Consider the following 16,554-nt stretch of genomic DNA (forward strand, 5'->3'; position numbering starts at 1 on the left):
TCACAGGCGAGCCCTCTTGATGATTGCTCCTACACGGTGAAGGCCATTACAGGGACAGTAATCACAGTGGACCCGAATGGGACACAGTTCTGCAACATAACAGCGTTGTGTGTTGCTTAATAGTCCTCTGTCAGCACAATGTCCAGAGAAAAGGCCATAACACACAGTGTTAAATCCACCATATTTCCCAACATAATTTCTATTTCACACCATAAAGTAACAGAAGCAAAAAACTCTAACCAAGAGGTAGTAGAATGTTCTCCAGAATACCAGTAGTCAGTTTGTAGCTTCCACGTTAGGTCGATAATACGCCTGTGATGCTTGACTCATCCACCTCGGCCTGTTGAACTAACAAGGAAGGCTGACACACTGAAACAATTACAGGACCGTTTGGAGTGTTTCAACAGCTGAACAAGAGAGTGGAAAGGGCAGGTAGGGAGAGGGTAGAGATGAATCATGGGCTTCATCCTGCCAGACCTAGGCCAGATCGACAGAGACGTTTCTCAAACATCTAAATGCCAGAATCAGCAACATGCATTTTGGGTGTCAGGGTTGACTTTCATTTGTTGCCCGGTTTGATTTAATGAATGAGTTTGAGACAGAGCTGGCTAACCGAGTTAGCTCAACGTCGGAAGCAATAAGCAAGTACAGTAAATTCACAGCCATAGACCCATTTAATAATCTAACCATACTGACTTTAAATGGTAAAATTGATGGGATCAATGAAGATGTTCAGTTCCAACCAAGAACTTATTTCATGGATTTGGATTTTCAAAAAATGACCTCCTGTGAGCTATTTACACTGACATCATAGTAAAACAATGTGAAGCTTAACTTCTTGTGCATTGATTGATCTAGGAAAAAAAAAACGATGGCTTTGTAATTCACTTCCTTTTGAAATTGTAGAGAAAAAAATCATGGAGGGAAAATACACAAATATGGTGGGAGCATCCGAATTGCGTTATTAGGTTCAGCCAATTCCTCCCAGCCCTGATGTCAAGTAAGCAGACACCAACCCAAGTATGGACTTTCACATGAGTATAAAAGGGTAAAGAAAGAAAGAGCATAAAAAAAGGTAAAACTCGAGTGCCCTGAGAGGTGGATAACCGCCCCCCCATGAGAGGAGATGACCGTGGCCCCATCCCTCAGGATCTCCATCCTACCCTTGATGATGGGGGCTTTAAGAGCGGTAGACACCTGCTGGCCAGCCGCCAGCCCCCAGGCCCACGGGTCCCATCGGCAGGTCGGTGGAAGTTCACCCACATCCCATTCTGTGTGGCTTGATGCAAACTCAAAGCACTCACATCTACCTAAACATGACGGAAGGCCAGCGTTTCCTATCTTAAGGGCAAAAGACGGGAGAGAATGATATAGGTGCTACTAGAACGTCCAAGAACGGCTGTTTTATAATATAAGTGGGACTCTGGGAGTGAATCCCTTGGCCAACAGTCAAAAAAAAGGTGTAGGCCGGTTTTTTTGTGTGCGTGCATGCGTGCGTATAAATTATTCTAAAACCAAGGTCGTATTCTTCCTTATCCGGTGTTGCTGTCCCTGGCTGCGAGAGGTCCTGTTGGTATCAGGTTAGGGAGCCGAGTGTACATCTGTAGCTAACGTGATCCAGCCGCTAACTGCTTGTTTAGCAGGAATCAGGCAGGAAGTAGATTAAGAAAAGAACGTTACACGTGTCCAATTACTGCGCTGGTGTCTCGCGCTCTCGACCGCTGTCAGCAGTCACCAGTAAACAAACCCAAACAGTTTACTTGGAGACACGTCGCTACATCTAATATGTTGCATAAGAATAGACCTCGACACGGCAAAAAACTAACTAAAAGTACAAAACAACACAACAACACTACCCATGTTAATGGGTAGGAAGGAAGCAAGTTGATATATTATCGGACATTGTCAGTTATTGTTATTGTATTTTTTGTTATTGCTTAAAGTAAAAAATATATATATTCGTGGACAGCTTGCGTTTTGTTGCTGTTTTTTTATTTATGTTAGTTGCAAGAAAGCAGACTCAATATGCTACCCTAGTGGAGCGTATTAAACATAGAGCTTCAGGTATGAAATCCGAGATGGTGTGTATGCTAATAACGCTACTAAAATTTGATTCAGGGTTGATCTACCATATCTCCACTATAATACATCATAGCCTAACGCTTTGAAGGATGTGTCGAGATCATGATGGCACATTAAATCTGATCTTCTTGGCCTCAGGCTACTACAGGTTCTCAGAGATGCTGAGCAATTATTCAATTCTGTTTCTTTGAGAAAGGGGAAACCGTTTTTCCTGTGTCAATTGGATACTTGTTCTCAGTGGGCCACATCCTCCCTCTCACCCTACACCTCCCCATTCCTTACTCTGAATCTGAGTCTGACAAACCCCCTTAAATAACCACGTTTTATGCGGGGCACCCCTGACCTGCTGGGTCTCCATATATACTCGCCAGGATAAAAAAAAAGGTTAAATTATGACTCTTAACACTGTCGCCAGAGCGCGTCTGGCCCAGACAGAGAGCTAACTGAGGACCATTGAAACCACAGGTCAGCACTTGGCACTCCTTGTCTTGGGCTACACTGGAGATACTCTGTGGCTTTTTAGAGTCCATTCACACTGACATCCCATAAAAATGGTAAGAATAACTGTATTCAAATGGCTTGGAAGAGCCCTGTTCCAGGCAGCTGCGGACGGCATTAAGAAATGTGTGACGGTTTACTTTCCGTGTTGTTGTCACTTCTAATTCAACGTACTAATGCAGAAACTTGGAGAGTGGGCTACTTCGTCAAATTAGAAACAATTAACAGCATTGGGTTAGTGCAAGCCAAACTGGCAACACAACGAGAGAGAGAGAGAGAGAGAGAGAGAGAGAGAGAGAGAGAGAGAGAGAGAGAGAGAGAGAGAGAGAGAGAGAGAGAGAGAGAGAGAGAGAGAGAGAGAGAGAGAGAGAGAGAGAGAGAGAGAGAGAGAGAGAGAGAGAGAGAGAGCAAACAATTTCTCATACTTTATAAATAATGCAAGTAGACCCCCTAGTGGACAAGTGTATCCCAAACATAATGATAGCGACATTTCCCATCAGCCCATCAAGTTCTAAATGCATCAATATGAATACATAAAGAATAGACCATATATATCTGGAGTTCATATATTTCTAACATTCATCAAAGAAAACATGCATTTATAAATAAAAGAAACAGGCAAAGATTGGGCCTATAACAATGCTGAGATATAAGCTATACATTGTGTGGCCCCCGGCCCTACTTCGACATCTGAAAATGATTGCGACCCAGACTCTTTCGTTACCCTGTATACCACTGCCAGTAACATCTATGTCTCAGTGATCAAATGCACATGATTCATGAAGCATGAATCCTGAAATGCCCTGTTTTCAGAGCTTTTGAGAATAATATTCTCAATAATGCACCGTAAATATATAATATACTGTGACTCTATCTCCATATACCATACAACCCATTAGGGTCACTGACATTGATATCAACAGTAAAACTCATAACTTAAATCAATCAACCCTATCGATCTTAGTCATAATTTCTACAGATTGAGTTTACATTGGACCTTTCACCAAAATGACAGCATAACCCATCCACCTAGAGAGGCGGGGTTTCTTCAGCATTCCAAAATATAGCTAAGTAACTTCATGGCAGTTTCAAGTCAGCCTCTTGGCTCAATCAAGACCGAGATCCCCTTGAATGAAGCGAGGTTCAGCTCCAGAACCTGCTCCCTCCAGTGGAACCTCTCCAGTGGTCCAATCAATGGCCAATCCCCTGCTTATCTAATTGTCTCTGGCACCATATTGGGGGCTGTTAATCAGCCGGAGGTATCGCTGTATCGCAGTAATGGTGTTCCTCGTAATTGCACCTCCCATTTGGTTGCGTGGCTGCCTCTCTCTCTCTCTCTCTCTCTCTCTCTGTCTCTCTCTCTCTCTGCGATCACTATCAGCAAATGAGGTCAGAAAGGCAAATGGATCTAGTTTCCACCACCAGGGCTCCTCGACGGTAACAGGGTGTAGTTAAGGAGAGTGCTGGCGTTTCAGAGCTCTAGTGAAATCAATGAGGTTATCGTGCGGATGTGCCGACTTCACTCCTCTCACTACCTGATCTCTGTTGATATTAGTTCGGTCTCCAACATCGTCCACTTTTGTTTGCATTGTTTGCATCCGGCTGCGTATCACAAACCAGAGAAATGTCCTTGCAAGCTGAATTGTGTTTTATTTTCCTTGCACGTGAAGATTCTGTCTTTGCAATCACCATCAGTCATTCTTATCAGAATCCAGTTTCCCATGGGAATGCTGTGATTAGCATATTTAGAGGGCCACTGCATCTGATGCCGTCTTTTCTTATCCACGGTGGCGTTGTGATATCGGAACAGCTCCAGGGCAAGTCGGGGCAACTGTCTGAGTGACATGCAAATGGGAAAACGATTCAAATCCCGATTGTGCGTATGGGCCGTAATCCGGAACCGCGACTAGCCCGGAGGACTGACCTGAGTGGCGTATGAGCCCAAGTTTCCAGCCAATTCAGACCCCCCATTTTAGTCAGCCAGTGACGGAGCATGACAAAGACGGATGAACATCTGTTTGACAAAATAACCTACGATGCAAATCTATACAGACGAAAAGGCGACCTTAAGGTTGTATCTACCGCAGGCTTTTGTCTGGCCCCTTTCCCCAGACCTCCTCCTCCCCCCTCCCCACCACAAACTGCTTTTCACTTTGAAAGGCTAACCGTCATTTCCATCAGGACTCTGTCCTCCTAGCTTGCAACTCTCTCTCCCTCACCCTCCTCTCCGCGGTTCCCTTCCAGCGCCTTCGGCCTCCTCAAGAGAGCAGAACCTCTGAGAGAGTTCCTCCGTAAAGATTTTTCTTTTGCTTTGATTTTTCCCACTCATTATCACCCAGTTCCCAGCTCTCCCGACCCCCAGCCAAAGGGGTCCCCCGCCATACCTGAGGGAACAATGGTGGCTGTGCTGAATTTCTCGGGGGGATGTTGGGGGCGGGGGGGGAAATGGAGTCAAGACGCAGCTATACCTCGGACACCGGCTCTGTAGCTGAAGAATGGACCAGGAGCCCATTATCCCCAATTTTCTGCAGACTAAATCAAATTAGCAGCAGACATGCTCCTGAAAGGGGAGACTCTCCGAAGGAGGGTGGTGGTGGTGGTGGGTGGGGGTGGTGGTGGTGTTACCCAGTCACAGCCCCCCCACTATATAGCCTCTTTCTTTGTACTCCTCTGTTGCCCTGCTGTAGAAGCAGGCTGAAGACCTTCTCTCCCTGATCTTCCACCTCCTCACCCTCTAATGATGCCCCCAAGGCACAGAGGCAGGTGGGAGGGTGAAAGATCTACGAGGGGTGTGACGGACCCTCTCTGGCTGTTTAAAAAGCAGCCTGTATGGATCTCCTTTGAAGCGCTTTAGGAGCCATGAATGCAGCCCACAGAGATTGCATTCATCCTGGAATTTATTCTGTTTCAGAGGAGAAACATTACTTTTTTTTCTCTTTTGCACTGAAAGTAAAAAGTTTCAGATAGCTGGCAGTACTAGGATAGAAGTGCCATGATCAATGTTCGTATCATAAAATGACTCTGGAGAACCTATGTTTCCTTTGGGGAATTTATATTAACATTCATGCACAATCAATACAATGCTGACCCCTAGTGGACAACATAATTTAAGAAAAAGGTTGCACACTAATACAAAAATATAAAATAATTTCACTTTCTGCTGATACCAACTGTATCAAAGTTTGCAAATGTGGACATTCATATAATTACTCCTTGGCTTTAGTGTTTCCATCGGCCCCGCTCTGTGAAGCTCGATCTGGGGGCCTCTCGGACTTCAGTCATCCAAGCCTTTTTCACAGGGGACCGGCTGAGGGCCACGTTCTGCTTGCTGCTCTTCTTCGTGGCTTCTGTACTGCCGGCAGAGACGGGCGACCCAGCAGCTGAGTCTCCCATTCCACCATTCAGAGACCGGGTCAGACTTATGTAATTCCTGTAGGACAAAGCGATTGACATCACAACGATCCGAAACACGGAAAATATCAACAATTACGACGGGTTACGATTCAAAGCGACATACTCACTTCAACTGGGCGTCGGTAAGCAACCTGAACCCTCCGCGCTCCCTGAAGGGGTCCATGGCCGGGTTTGGTTTCACCGGCGTGCCGCTGGTCTGAAAGTTCACGTGGCGTTCCGGATCTTTCTGCGCCGCTTTAGAGAAGGTGCGCTCCTGAGGGTGGGGCTCGCTGTGGGGGCGTGTCGCCAGCCGGGTCGCTCTCTTCTCCGCCACCGCCGTGTGGGGCCGCTCCCTCTCCCCCAGGTGTCGCCCCGCCTGGTGTGGACCGGCGGGTGAACTGTCGGCATGGCAACGATGTGCGCCCGCGTCAAAGTGAGCCCTGGTCCTCGACGCCTTCGCCCTGTCCTCCCGATCCTTGTCTCCACTGGCCATCGGTGAGTTCTGAGCTCTCCCCCCGAACCGGGGGTTCTGCTGTCCGAGAACCGGCGGCGGTCTGAAGGCTGGGGTCTTGGCTCCCTGTGGGGATCCAGGGGAAGTAAGGGACCGTGGAGGAGGAGGTGGAGGAGGTGGAGGTGGAGGTGGAGGAGGAGGAGGAGGAGGGGAGCCCCAGGCGTTCCGGGGCCTGGCGTTGGGCCCCGTGTGGAGGGCGGCCTCTCCACCACCGCCGTGGGCCTGCTGGATGGCGTTGACCTTCAGGAGGATGCGGTCTGTGGTCAGCCGATGGGAAGGACCCCTCTTCTTCGAGCGGTCCGAAGCGGCCCTCTCGCTGGCGTTGACCGCCCCGTCAGTCTTAGCGGGCGTACCAAACTCTCTGCCTGGGATAGGTTAGAAGATAGGTTCGCTAAAAAGCCAATTTCCAAAATAATTGATTGAAGAGAAGCAGTGATGTGTGTGTGTCTGTGTGCGTGTGTGTGCGTTCGTGCATGAATGCGTGCGCGCCTGTGTGCGTGTGGCTGTACTGTTTGTCGGCGTGTACCTTTTGAAGTGTGTCTCTGTGTCCAGGCGCTCTCCGCCCCCCGGCCGCTGGCGGGCCTCCCAGGGGAGATGGCCGAGGGGGGCGGGGTCCTGAACTCGGGCTGCAGGTCCTGGTAGGCCCGGCTGCGCCTGTGGCTGCGCAGGTCGCTCCAGCTGCACGGGCGCAGGGACTCCTGCTGGGACTCTGTGGATCATATGTACGGGCATATCATAAATCATGAAGTTCTGTTTTAAAGAGAGTCGAACAAGATGAATGTGGAATGAGCGCTTTTCTTTGGCGCAACAACAACAGCATTCATTCATTCATACGTATATTAATTTACACATTCATACATTCATGGTGTGAATGTATGCACTCACGGTCTTGTAAGACATTATGGATACAAGAGTCAACCAAATGGCATATGTTTATGACTTAGGGGCAAGGGGAGTTTGTAACAAGGGCAAAAATAGTCTTATAGGACTAACACATTTGTCACACCTTGGCCAGGGAGTATGATGAAAAACAGCCTCTTGGCTTATTCTGGGATTTTTTAACATTTACGAGAATTCCTTTCTCTACAATAAACTAAACTGAAGTAAAAGGATCTATTGAGCAGAAAGTGAACACGGTAGAACAGACTCACACAGCAGTGCACAACGCACACTCCACGTGAAGGTACTGTATCTGCCCGTCTACATGAGCCTACACAACGGGTCCCCTCACTGCAGCTCCTGTTACCTCGCGCTCGCCTCATCCTGCCGGTGGACAGACAGCGAGCATGATGGGACAGCGCCGCCCTCTCCGACCGCTCGCCGTCCGGGCCGTAGATCCCCCGGCAGGGCGAGCCCACCAGCGCCATGCGCTCCGCCCGGACAAAGTCGTGAGGGATCCTGCTGGGTGCGGAGCCCGGTAGTAGGGCGACCCGGGCCCCGGAGAGGGCCAGGGCTTCGGAGGACGGAGAGCTGAGGCCCGCTGACTGGTACTCCCAGCCCACTTTGACAAACTGGAAGAGCATCAGGCTGGACGTGGTGTTCACCAACACACTGGGTGAGGGGTGGAGGAGGTGGTGGTGATGATGGTGATGATGATGGTGATGATGATGGTGGTAGTGATGGTGGTGTTGGTGGTGGTGGTGGTGGTGGTGGTGGTGGTGAGGGTGGTGGTGGTGGTGGTGGTGGTGGTGGTGGTGGTGGTGGTGGTGAGGGTGGTGGTGGTGGTGGTGGTTGTAATAGAAGAAACAGAATGACAATTTTTGGTCGCAGCCTACCAAACTTCTGGGGATTTCTAAATGCAAGTAAGTTGTAAGAAAGGCCGCTGGCAGCTCTACTCCTCTTACAATTCACAGGAAATGCCACCTAACCAGGAAACAATGCTCTACCCCCCGTTCTCTTCTGTAGCTACTAATCACAAAGTGATTAGTAGCTACAATCACGTTGTAACACAGTGAGAGCTTCTTAAAAAACTGTGCTTTGTCAAACACTGAAAATAGATGGCCTGAGCAATGTAACAATGTTTGATTCCATTTCATCGAATGTGTGCTCAATCCATACGATTTAGAAATAAAGGATTTCTATAATTATTCTATAAGTATTTTTATAATTTATATCATAAGGAATATTGCTTTGTTGGTCATTTCGACCCTGATGCCGATCATAATAACTTAATAACAGTACAGCAGAGTTTTGAAGAGGCATTAAACAAAAACAAAAATTGACACCTGGGATTCAGACTCACGTACTTGTTGCCATGGAAATGAACAGAGAGAATGGGGTTGAGTTTGCTCCCGGCCTTGATGACCCTGAGGCAGTCCCCGTTGAGGAGGCTGAACACCCGCATCTTCCCGTCCTCGCAGCCCGTCACCACGCGCAGGTAGGCCAGGGCCAGAGACCGGACCTCCCTGCACCACACGCTTAATCATTGTCACTGAAGTCACTGAGTAACTGTATTGTATACAGTGACATTCATACTGGAGTACAATGGAAAGAGGATGAACACATAAGGATACTGTACCCAAATAGGAATGTCAGTATACAATAGTGTCATCATTTTTCCGATGTCATGTAATATAAATGTGACTACAATGCAGTGTGCCATTGTACCCAAATATAAATGTCACTGTATACAATACAGTATCATCCTTTTATCAATTGTACTCATATATAAATATCACTGTATAATACAGTGTCATTATGGGGGGGGGGGGGGGGGGGCTGCCGTAGGCGACCACCTAGTTCGCCTATCCCTAGCGCCAGCCCTGGTCAGGAGCTTACATCGGGTGGGTGAACGTCATGAGACATTTAGTGGCATCCCGGTGGGTGCTCCATGCCATGACCTTCCCATCAGCGTCACCTGACAGAAGGTGCCAACGGTCGAAGAACAAGCACTTCACAGCGCTTGTGTGGGCATCCAGCACCTAAAGAAATAAATAAGGGGGAAATCCTTTAGCAGACGCTTTCTCACAAAGCGGCTTGCAGTGAATTCATATCAATGACCATGAAGGGGCAGTTAGGGGGGTATCTCTCCGTAGAAGGAAGAAAGGTTATAGGTTAACATTGGAGATAAACCCTGTGAGTTCAAACCCCCATCACCACCATCCTGCCCTAAAGTAAAAAAAACTTCAACTTCATATGGGTCCAATGCAGGAATGAAGGACTCAGACGTGACCGTGTGTGCATAATACGTGCCAATATTCCCCTGCCTACCCTTAGCACCGACGCCTTCTCGATGTCCCATATCTTGACGAGGCCCTTGGCACAGCTGCTGTAGACCAGCGACAAGAAGACCCTCACACACTGCACAGGGCTGGTGTGTTTCCACCTCAACGTCTCCAAACACTTCCCCTTCTGCAGGTCCCACACTGTACAAAAAGAAAGGAAAAGAATAAAAATGCTTTGGATGCGTCTGAATATTACAGAGGCTGTATGTGAGGTTTATGAATTATGAATTGAGTGTAATTGGCTAGGAATTAAATGTTATGGCCATCTGTCATAGTGCGATGCGTTGTGAGAATATATTTTTTGAGGTTACATGATGGCGCCTGACTCTATGAGTTAATATAGATTTTTGTCAGTTCCCAGTTCATTTCTGACCAATAAGGGTATCTCTTCCCTGATTGGTTTAGGGATCCACTTCATCGTCAATCACAATATGCGTGAACACTGGTGGTGAAACGTAGGGAGGGAGAGAAGCTATTTTCTGCTCTTTTTTGAAAACTCTCCTATATTAGTTAAAGAGCAGCTTTAAATTCTCGAAGAAATGTAAGAACTTAAGGCATTTGACCTTTGACCCTGCAGTCTTTGGCCCCGGAGACGAGGTGGTCACTGTGGACGTCCAGACAGGTGACGGTTCCAGTGTGACCACTCAACAGCATCCAACACAAACTTGTCTTCATACTCCAACACCTAGGTTTGTACCGGTATGAGGGAATACCAAAATACATAAATAGATCAATGAATGAATGAATGAGCAGAGAATATCTACATTTGAACAAATGTCAAATGGATTTCTATTTGACTTATGCATTGCGTGTCAAAGAGCTTCAAGACATAATTATACTATCATAAGTATAGTTATAACAAAAAAGAATCACAAAATCACAAATCCCTCCCATCATCTCCCACCATCGCCCCTCCTTACCTGATGGTGAGGTCATAGCCGGCGCTTATGACCAGGTCTCTGTCCTCACACAGAAGCACCGTGCGCACACTGCCCACGTGGCCCCTGAGCGCGGGGGCCACTTCCTTCCTGGACGCTACACTCAGTAGACGCACCACTCGGTCCTTAGAGCCCATGGCCACCAGAGAGCCCCCTCCGTAATGTACGAAGCGGTGAGGATCCTCCCTGCAACGGATGCACAGATCCCAGAGAACCGCCCACAATGCATTTTATGACTCCTTCAGATCACTGGGAATTATGGGGAAAACATTTTCGAATCATCAGAGCGCGACGCTCTGATGATTTTACTTCCTTTCGGCAACCAGGGTCAGATTTTGCTAACAGATGCCGCCTTCAAAAAGTTTGGAGGTTCGGTAATTGTCAGCTATAATGTATCGTAATGCAAATGTTAGAATGGGTGTTAAGTTCGCCACTTAGTGCTTCACTTTAGTCTGTCAATGTCAATGACTCGGGTAACTTTACTCCCGTACGAAACTCAGAGCGAAAACTCTGACCGCACTTTCCTCCGAGCTTGAAGGCGGCAAGAGTTGCCCAGTTGGTGACGTATTTTTACTAGTGACGCGAATGAACATGGCAAACCACAAGGCAAAAGTTTTGACCGTTGAGAAAGTTGTACTCAATATAAAGAATCAACCATCATATCACATATTTTTCGCCACACTATACTATTGATTGATTTCAAACACAGAACCAATGTCCCACGCCCAACAGATGGTGGTGGTGATCCTGTTGGTGTGATATGTACCTCTGACGAAGAAGAACTTTTAGATTCCAAACGCATTGCACATGAACGTAATCACTGACGAGGCGTCTCAATGTGACCAAGACACAAGAATGGCACACATTATTACTATGATATAGCGCAGGAAATACATTGATATTTAAATATTTTCTGTTGTATACTGCATATTTTAAGATTCATCTTTTAGGCCAATTTAGCGTAAAAAATGCCGAAGTCAAATAGATGATTTATGCAGATAGTGATTATCGAATGTATAAAGCGCTCTGATTGGCTTAGGATATAGTCAATGAGGCACAGTGAATCAGCATTGTTAGGAGAGTAGAGTTAGGTTAGATATCACAATTTGGCCAAAATATGACTTAGGCAATTATGCTTTTAGGCTAACACTATGCAATATTTTCTTTTTGCAAATTAATATTTGACACCTGAATGTATCTGATGGGGCTTAGGATCCTAAATATTAATATCTTTACCTCCATGTCTTATCTCAACTTAGTTGTTATGACGTTCATATTAAACCTTTAAAGTTTCACTCCTATCTACCATCTATTCTATTAACTGTCTGAAAAGAAGAACACTGACTTCTCCAGCAGCGTGGTGACACTGAACAAGCCGCAGTAAACATTGCGCTCCTCCATCTGCACCGCCTTCGTTCTCAGGCCTGAGTAAGCTCCTCTGAACAGCTCCCCCTGCAGGAAACCCATCACAGTCACCGCTGAGCGTACCTTCTCCTCAGCCCTCCTTCTCAGGCTCATTTAGGTTAAAGATACTGAGATATAAATTAGGGGGATGACCTCATGAACTTCAGAGGGAACGTCCTCGTCTTCGTCTGTTCCAATGGGTACGAGGATCTCCAGAACATTGGCGTAGACATCGCTGAGCACCTTCTTATTACGGTTACTCTGCAGGACAGACCAGGATAGGATTTAAATAATGACACAATTAGGATATTATTTGAGATTATTATTTACTAGATAAAACAAATTACGCTTAATTTGCATCATGCTAATTTTTCCAATGCTCATAGTTTTTGTTGTATAAATTATTAATGCATGAATATATAAAGATTAAATTGAAATTCCATACCTGGATGATCAGAACTTGGTTTCTCACTACTTTCTTGGCGTTCTGATCTAAAACAAGGTCATCTGCAAGGTACCGCCAGTGTTGGGACACATCTCTGCAGCATCTCAAAGTGAGCTTATCTGTAAGACCTAAGACAAAAGACACATCGCAAACGTGATTGGTCTGCAAATGAATATGTGTGTGAAGTGTGTTTTAAACAATACACGTTTTCGACTATTTTTAGATATATGTATAATTTGTAAGTTAACATTTAAAATATACATTATTAGTAAATAAGCAAAGATGTGTAGTAGTTTGCAGAGCGAACAAAACGCGAAAAAACTATTTTATTTTTTGTTCTGACCTTTTTAGGCCTATTGTCTTTCATAAACTGCCTGTCAACACATGACTTGCTTATCGGCACTTCACACATAGCCGGTTGCTCGGCAGGGTATTGTTGTCAGTTGTATCCTAGGGCTACCAGCTTGGGTTTTCTTTTTAACAAGGGCATTCTTGTCTAATTGAGTAACATCCCCATGGCATCAATAGAATGGCTCTGTTACTTACTGCTGATTCAACACGGTTTGTGAATGGCAACAGAAGGACAGAGCCAATCATACTTCCCAGATGTTTCGCAAGAGTGGTGTAAGTGTGTGTGTATGGGTGTGTGTGCATGTGCGTGTGCGGAAAAATTGTTGGAGTGAAATGTAGTTTCTAAAATTATTCATGTGTGTTATTGTTGTGTAGCATATATAGGTATAAGTTGCAGGGGGTTGTGTGAAATTATAAGTCTGCCCGGAAGTATGCCTACGTAAGTGATGCTGGGGTGTGAAAGGGAAATTACTTGCAAAATAACCAAAACCATGAATTTGGACAACACAACACAAACACGACACCATTGTCAACATAGATAGACCAGTAAGAAAACAGAGTTACATAATCTTAAGAAAGAAACAACCTCCTATAATCGTATGTGATGAAGGCCGATGCACTGTGAGGCATGGTGAGCTAGTTAAGCTAACCTAGGATCCTCTTGGCCAGGTGGACCGGGAGGCAGCGCAGGAAGTCCCGGTACCGGCCCACCCCAGACAGGGAGGCTGAGGAGCGGGGGGTCACCATCAAGGCCGGGTCCTCACTGTCCGAACCTGGGTCCTCCCATGGGGTCCCCTTCCTGACCCAGGCTCTCTTCCTCCTGGCTGGAAATACCATTATAAATACATACATATGCATATAGAACACCCTAACACAGATAACAGAGGATAGCGCCCTCTATTAACCCCAGGGAGGTTATTAAGGTGTCAAAACAGGGAGTACAGTAACAAAATACAATGGTAATTCCACTTGTACAAATAACATGAGAAAACACCCTTTATTAATCCCAGGTGGGATATTAAGGTTGTCACAGGAGAGCAATAGGATTAAGAAAAAATAATAGAGGCAAAATTAGTAGAGTTTAAACGTGAATTTTTTTTTTTTTTTTTTTACATTTTAGCCAGTTGATAAACATCACTGGTATTAATAAGATACAATTCATATTCAAGAAATACTAGTTAATGATAATAACATAATATAACAGATAAATAAAATATAATGTAATCTTTCTAAAAAATAAGGAAATCATTTCTACTCGCCTAGCTACACTCAACGATGGAGGCCTACCTGGTTCTCTTATGGTTGGCTCAAATGATGTGGAGATTAGACAAGTGGGTCTCTTCGCATCATTCTTGTCCTCACCAAGTGACACCGGCTCAAACATTGAGCCGGCTTGCCTGAGAAGATCCAGGTGTGGACGATCTTCAGAGCAAAAGGAGGAAGCACAATCTGGGATGGAGTCCACCTCTGTGGCTGGAGAAACAATAGGAGGGTCATGTTTATTTATTAAATCATTGCGATTTTTTTCTGCTTAAGATGTGAGTGAGTGAGTGAGTGAGTGGGCGAGCGAGACTGATTGAGTGAGCGAGACTGATTGAGTGAGTGAGAGGGATTGAGTGAGTTAGAGATGCACATAATTGACATACTAAAGGAAATAGGTAAAACTAGTTAAATAAATAGACTAATGGAAGTATTTGTTAAGGTTAAAGGAAACAATACTCATAATATAGGCTGCCTGGTACAGCTCAGAATCTCACCATTTCGGAGCAGACATGCGCGTTGCTCCCTTGCCAGAAGCACGTCGTTGAGGTTTGCGAGCATGTGCAGCAGCCCAGTGTCACAAAGCGACAGCACCGATAACAGATAACTTGACTTAATCCAGTCCTGGCTGCAACTAAACCAATTCAATGTTTCCACCACGTCTGCGCTGAACAGTTTTCTATCCAGCGCTCGGTTCGAGCTGAGAGTCATCACATCATCTGCCAAGCTTGGCCTCTTTGACCTGCTGTAAGTAAAGTCTTTCCCGAAGGTGACCTGCAGCACATCCCTAATGCTTTCGAGAACCGGCACGCTTTTGCAGCGCACTAGTAGTCCGATGAGAAATGTCCTCTTGGTCGATTCCCCCGCGCGGCTCAACCACCTTGTCGAGTCCGTGAGTTTAGTAGTGAAACGGCAAGATGTGCAAGTTCCACAAAAGGTGAATCCTTCTTCTGCCCCTTTCATTTTACACCGAAACCCGCCGGATTTCGCAGACATGGAGTTTTTAAATTCGATCATGATGCCCGTTTTTAGTATTTTTTGCAATTGTCAACTAAATCTAAATGTCTGCCTAGTTTATGGCTGTGTTGTGATCGATGGTGAGCTGAGCTGTTTCTCTCGGTTGTCATGTGGTTGCTATGCACCCGTGTCCACGTAGTTACAACAGGTCATCATCAGGCGTGATCACGGCATCGTTTGTTTCCAGACTACACTTCATCTCTGCAGACCTGATGATAAGACTTAGCATACAGTAGGCCTATATCTGTAAAGATGTAATCATAGAACATGTAGGCCTACACCTTGACAGAAACTGCTGTTCATCGTATAGTCTAAATTCAAAATAAGTGCACTAAACAAACTTGCACATAATGGTTCTAAATACGGTGCCACGATTTGAGTTATTAATTTTCAACATTTGCACATTGCACCCAATATGTAAATGAATCCCAGAATATACGTTAGCATCCAACTATAACTAGAGGAGTCCATGCATGTCTATCTGATTATATCGACAACCGTTAATCGACTTCACACTTGGTGTATTGCTGAGGACCCGGGGAAGTGCAGTGTTGCGTGTGTGTTTGGATGAGGTGGTTCTCGAGAAATCTGCAAGGCTAAGCAATCGGCCCGTTCCGCCTATAATGTCTCGCTGCGGCTTGTAGGACATGGACATCCAACGTCCAAGTGCTCATCCAACGTCACGCTGTCACGTGATTCCATAGTTTTTGATGGGTCCACTCCTTAAGCCAGGGGTATGGAAGCATATATGTAGCAAAATTCAAATGGCAATGCAATTACATTATGCAATTGACAATTCATTTTGCAATTTTATAATGTAATTTGTAAATACGTTATTCAAAGTGTATTTTAATATGCAAAGTGACAATGCAATCCTCAATTAAATTTGCAAAAGTTATAACAATAAAATAGAATAACATTTTGTCAAATTCTTTGAGTTCCTTTATTCAAATTGAAAAGCTATAGCATCCCCGTTATTGCAATCCACTTCGCCACGCTCCTTGTGTTGCGATATTCAAATGACATTTCAATCCGCAAAACGCTTTGTAAAAAATTGGGCAAAACGTTTTCCAAAAATATTATTTTTTTAACCCAAAAATTATATTCGGGGCTAATTAAACACAGGGTCTGTGATTAGGATGTCTGGGTTCAGGTTCTGCGTTCAGGGCCTAATCGACCAGGTAAACACGCGTCCTGCCATCCTCCGAGCTCCAGGAAACCTGTCTCAATCCTACATCTCAACCCTAACCCTTACCCTCATAGCTCATGCTCATTGCTACCCCTAACCGATCCCCTACCAAATGGGACAACCCTACCCTGTGACGTCATCATGGTCTCCCCGTGGCCCCCTAGCAGATAACCAGACCCCTGGTAATGTTACAAGAGACAGACTGGCTGCCATTGTCTCGGGCAACGAGCAAGACCCATTGT

The 16,554-nt window shown here is 45.7% G+C and overlaps 1 protein-coding gene across 1 annotated transcript; it reads right to left on the reverse strand.

Moving 5' to 3' along the window:
• Window positions 1-5,529: 5,529 nt before the first annotated feature.
• Window positions 5,530-15,220, reverse strand: fbxw10 (F-box and WD repeat domain containing 10). Its single transcript, XM_030339461.1, has 15 exons — window positions 14,604-15,220; window positions 14,134-14,319; window positions 13,497-13,670; window positions 12,496-12,623; window positions 12,204-12,311; window positions 11,992-12,098; window positions 10,629-10,832; window positions 10,272-10,393; window positions 9,695-9,849; window positions 9,263-9,405; window positions 8,731-8,889; window positions 7,731-8,035; window positions 7,011-7,193; window positions 6,102-6,849; window positions 5,530-6,010 (listed from the first exon to the last, which is right to left on the reverse strand). Exons 1-15 carry the CDS (start codon window positions 15,121-15,123, stop codon window positions 5,800-5,802), a joined length of 3,453 nt encoding a protein of 1,150 aa, XP_030195321.1. The 5' UTR covers window positions 15,124-15,220; the 3' UTR covers window positions 5,530-5,799.
• Between the last annotated feature and the right edge of the window lie 1,334 nt (window positions 15,221-16,554).

Source organism: Gadus morhua, chromosome 18, assembly GCF_902167405.1.
Source record: "Gadus morhua chromosome 18, gadMor3.0, whole genome shotgun sequence".
NCBI classification, from domain to species: Eukaryota; Metazoa; Chordata; class Actinopteri; order Gadiformes; family Gadidae; genus Gadus; species Gadus morhua.

What these genes read in the sequence shown, in the direction of transcription:
- fbxw10 (XM_030339461.1), bottom strand. Translation starts at nt 15,123, where the DNA reads ATGATCGAATTTAAAAACTCCATGTCTGCGAAATCCGGCGGGTTTCGG. An exon ending in ACCAAGTTCTGATCATCCAG is followed by an intron (nt 12,312 to 12,495) that starts GTATGGAATTTC and finishes TCTGTCCTGCAG; the next exon opens with AGTAACCGTAATAAGAAGGT. An exon ending in ATGACGTTCACCCACCCGAT is followed by an intron (nt 8,890 to 9,262) that starts GTAAGCTCCTGA and finishes CGTGTGGTGCAG; the next exon opens with GGAGGTCCGGTCTCTGGCCC.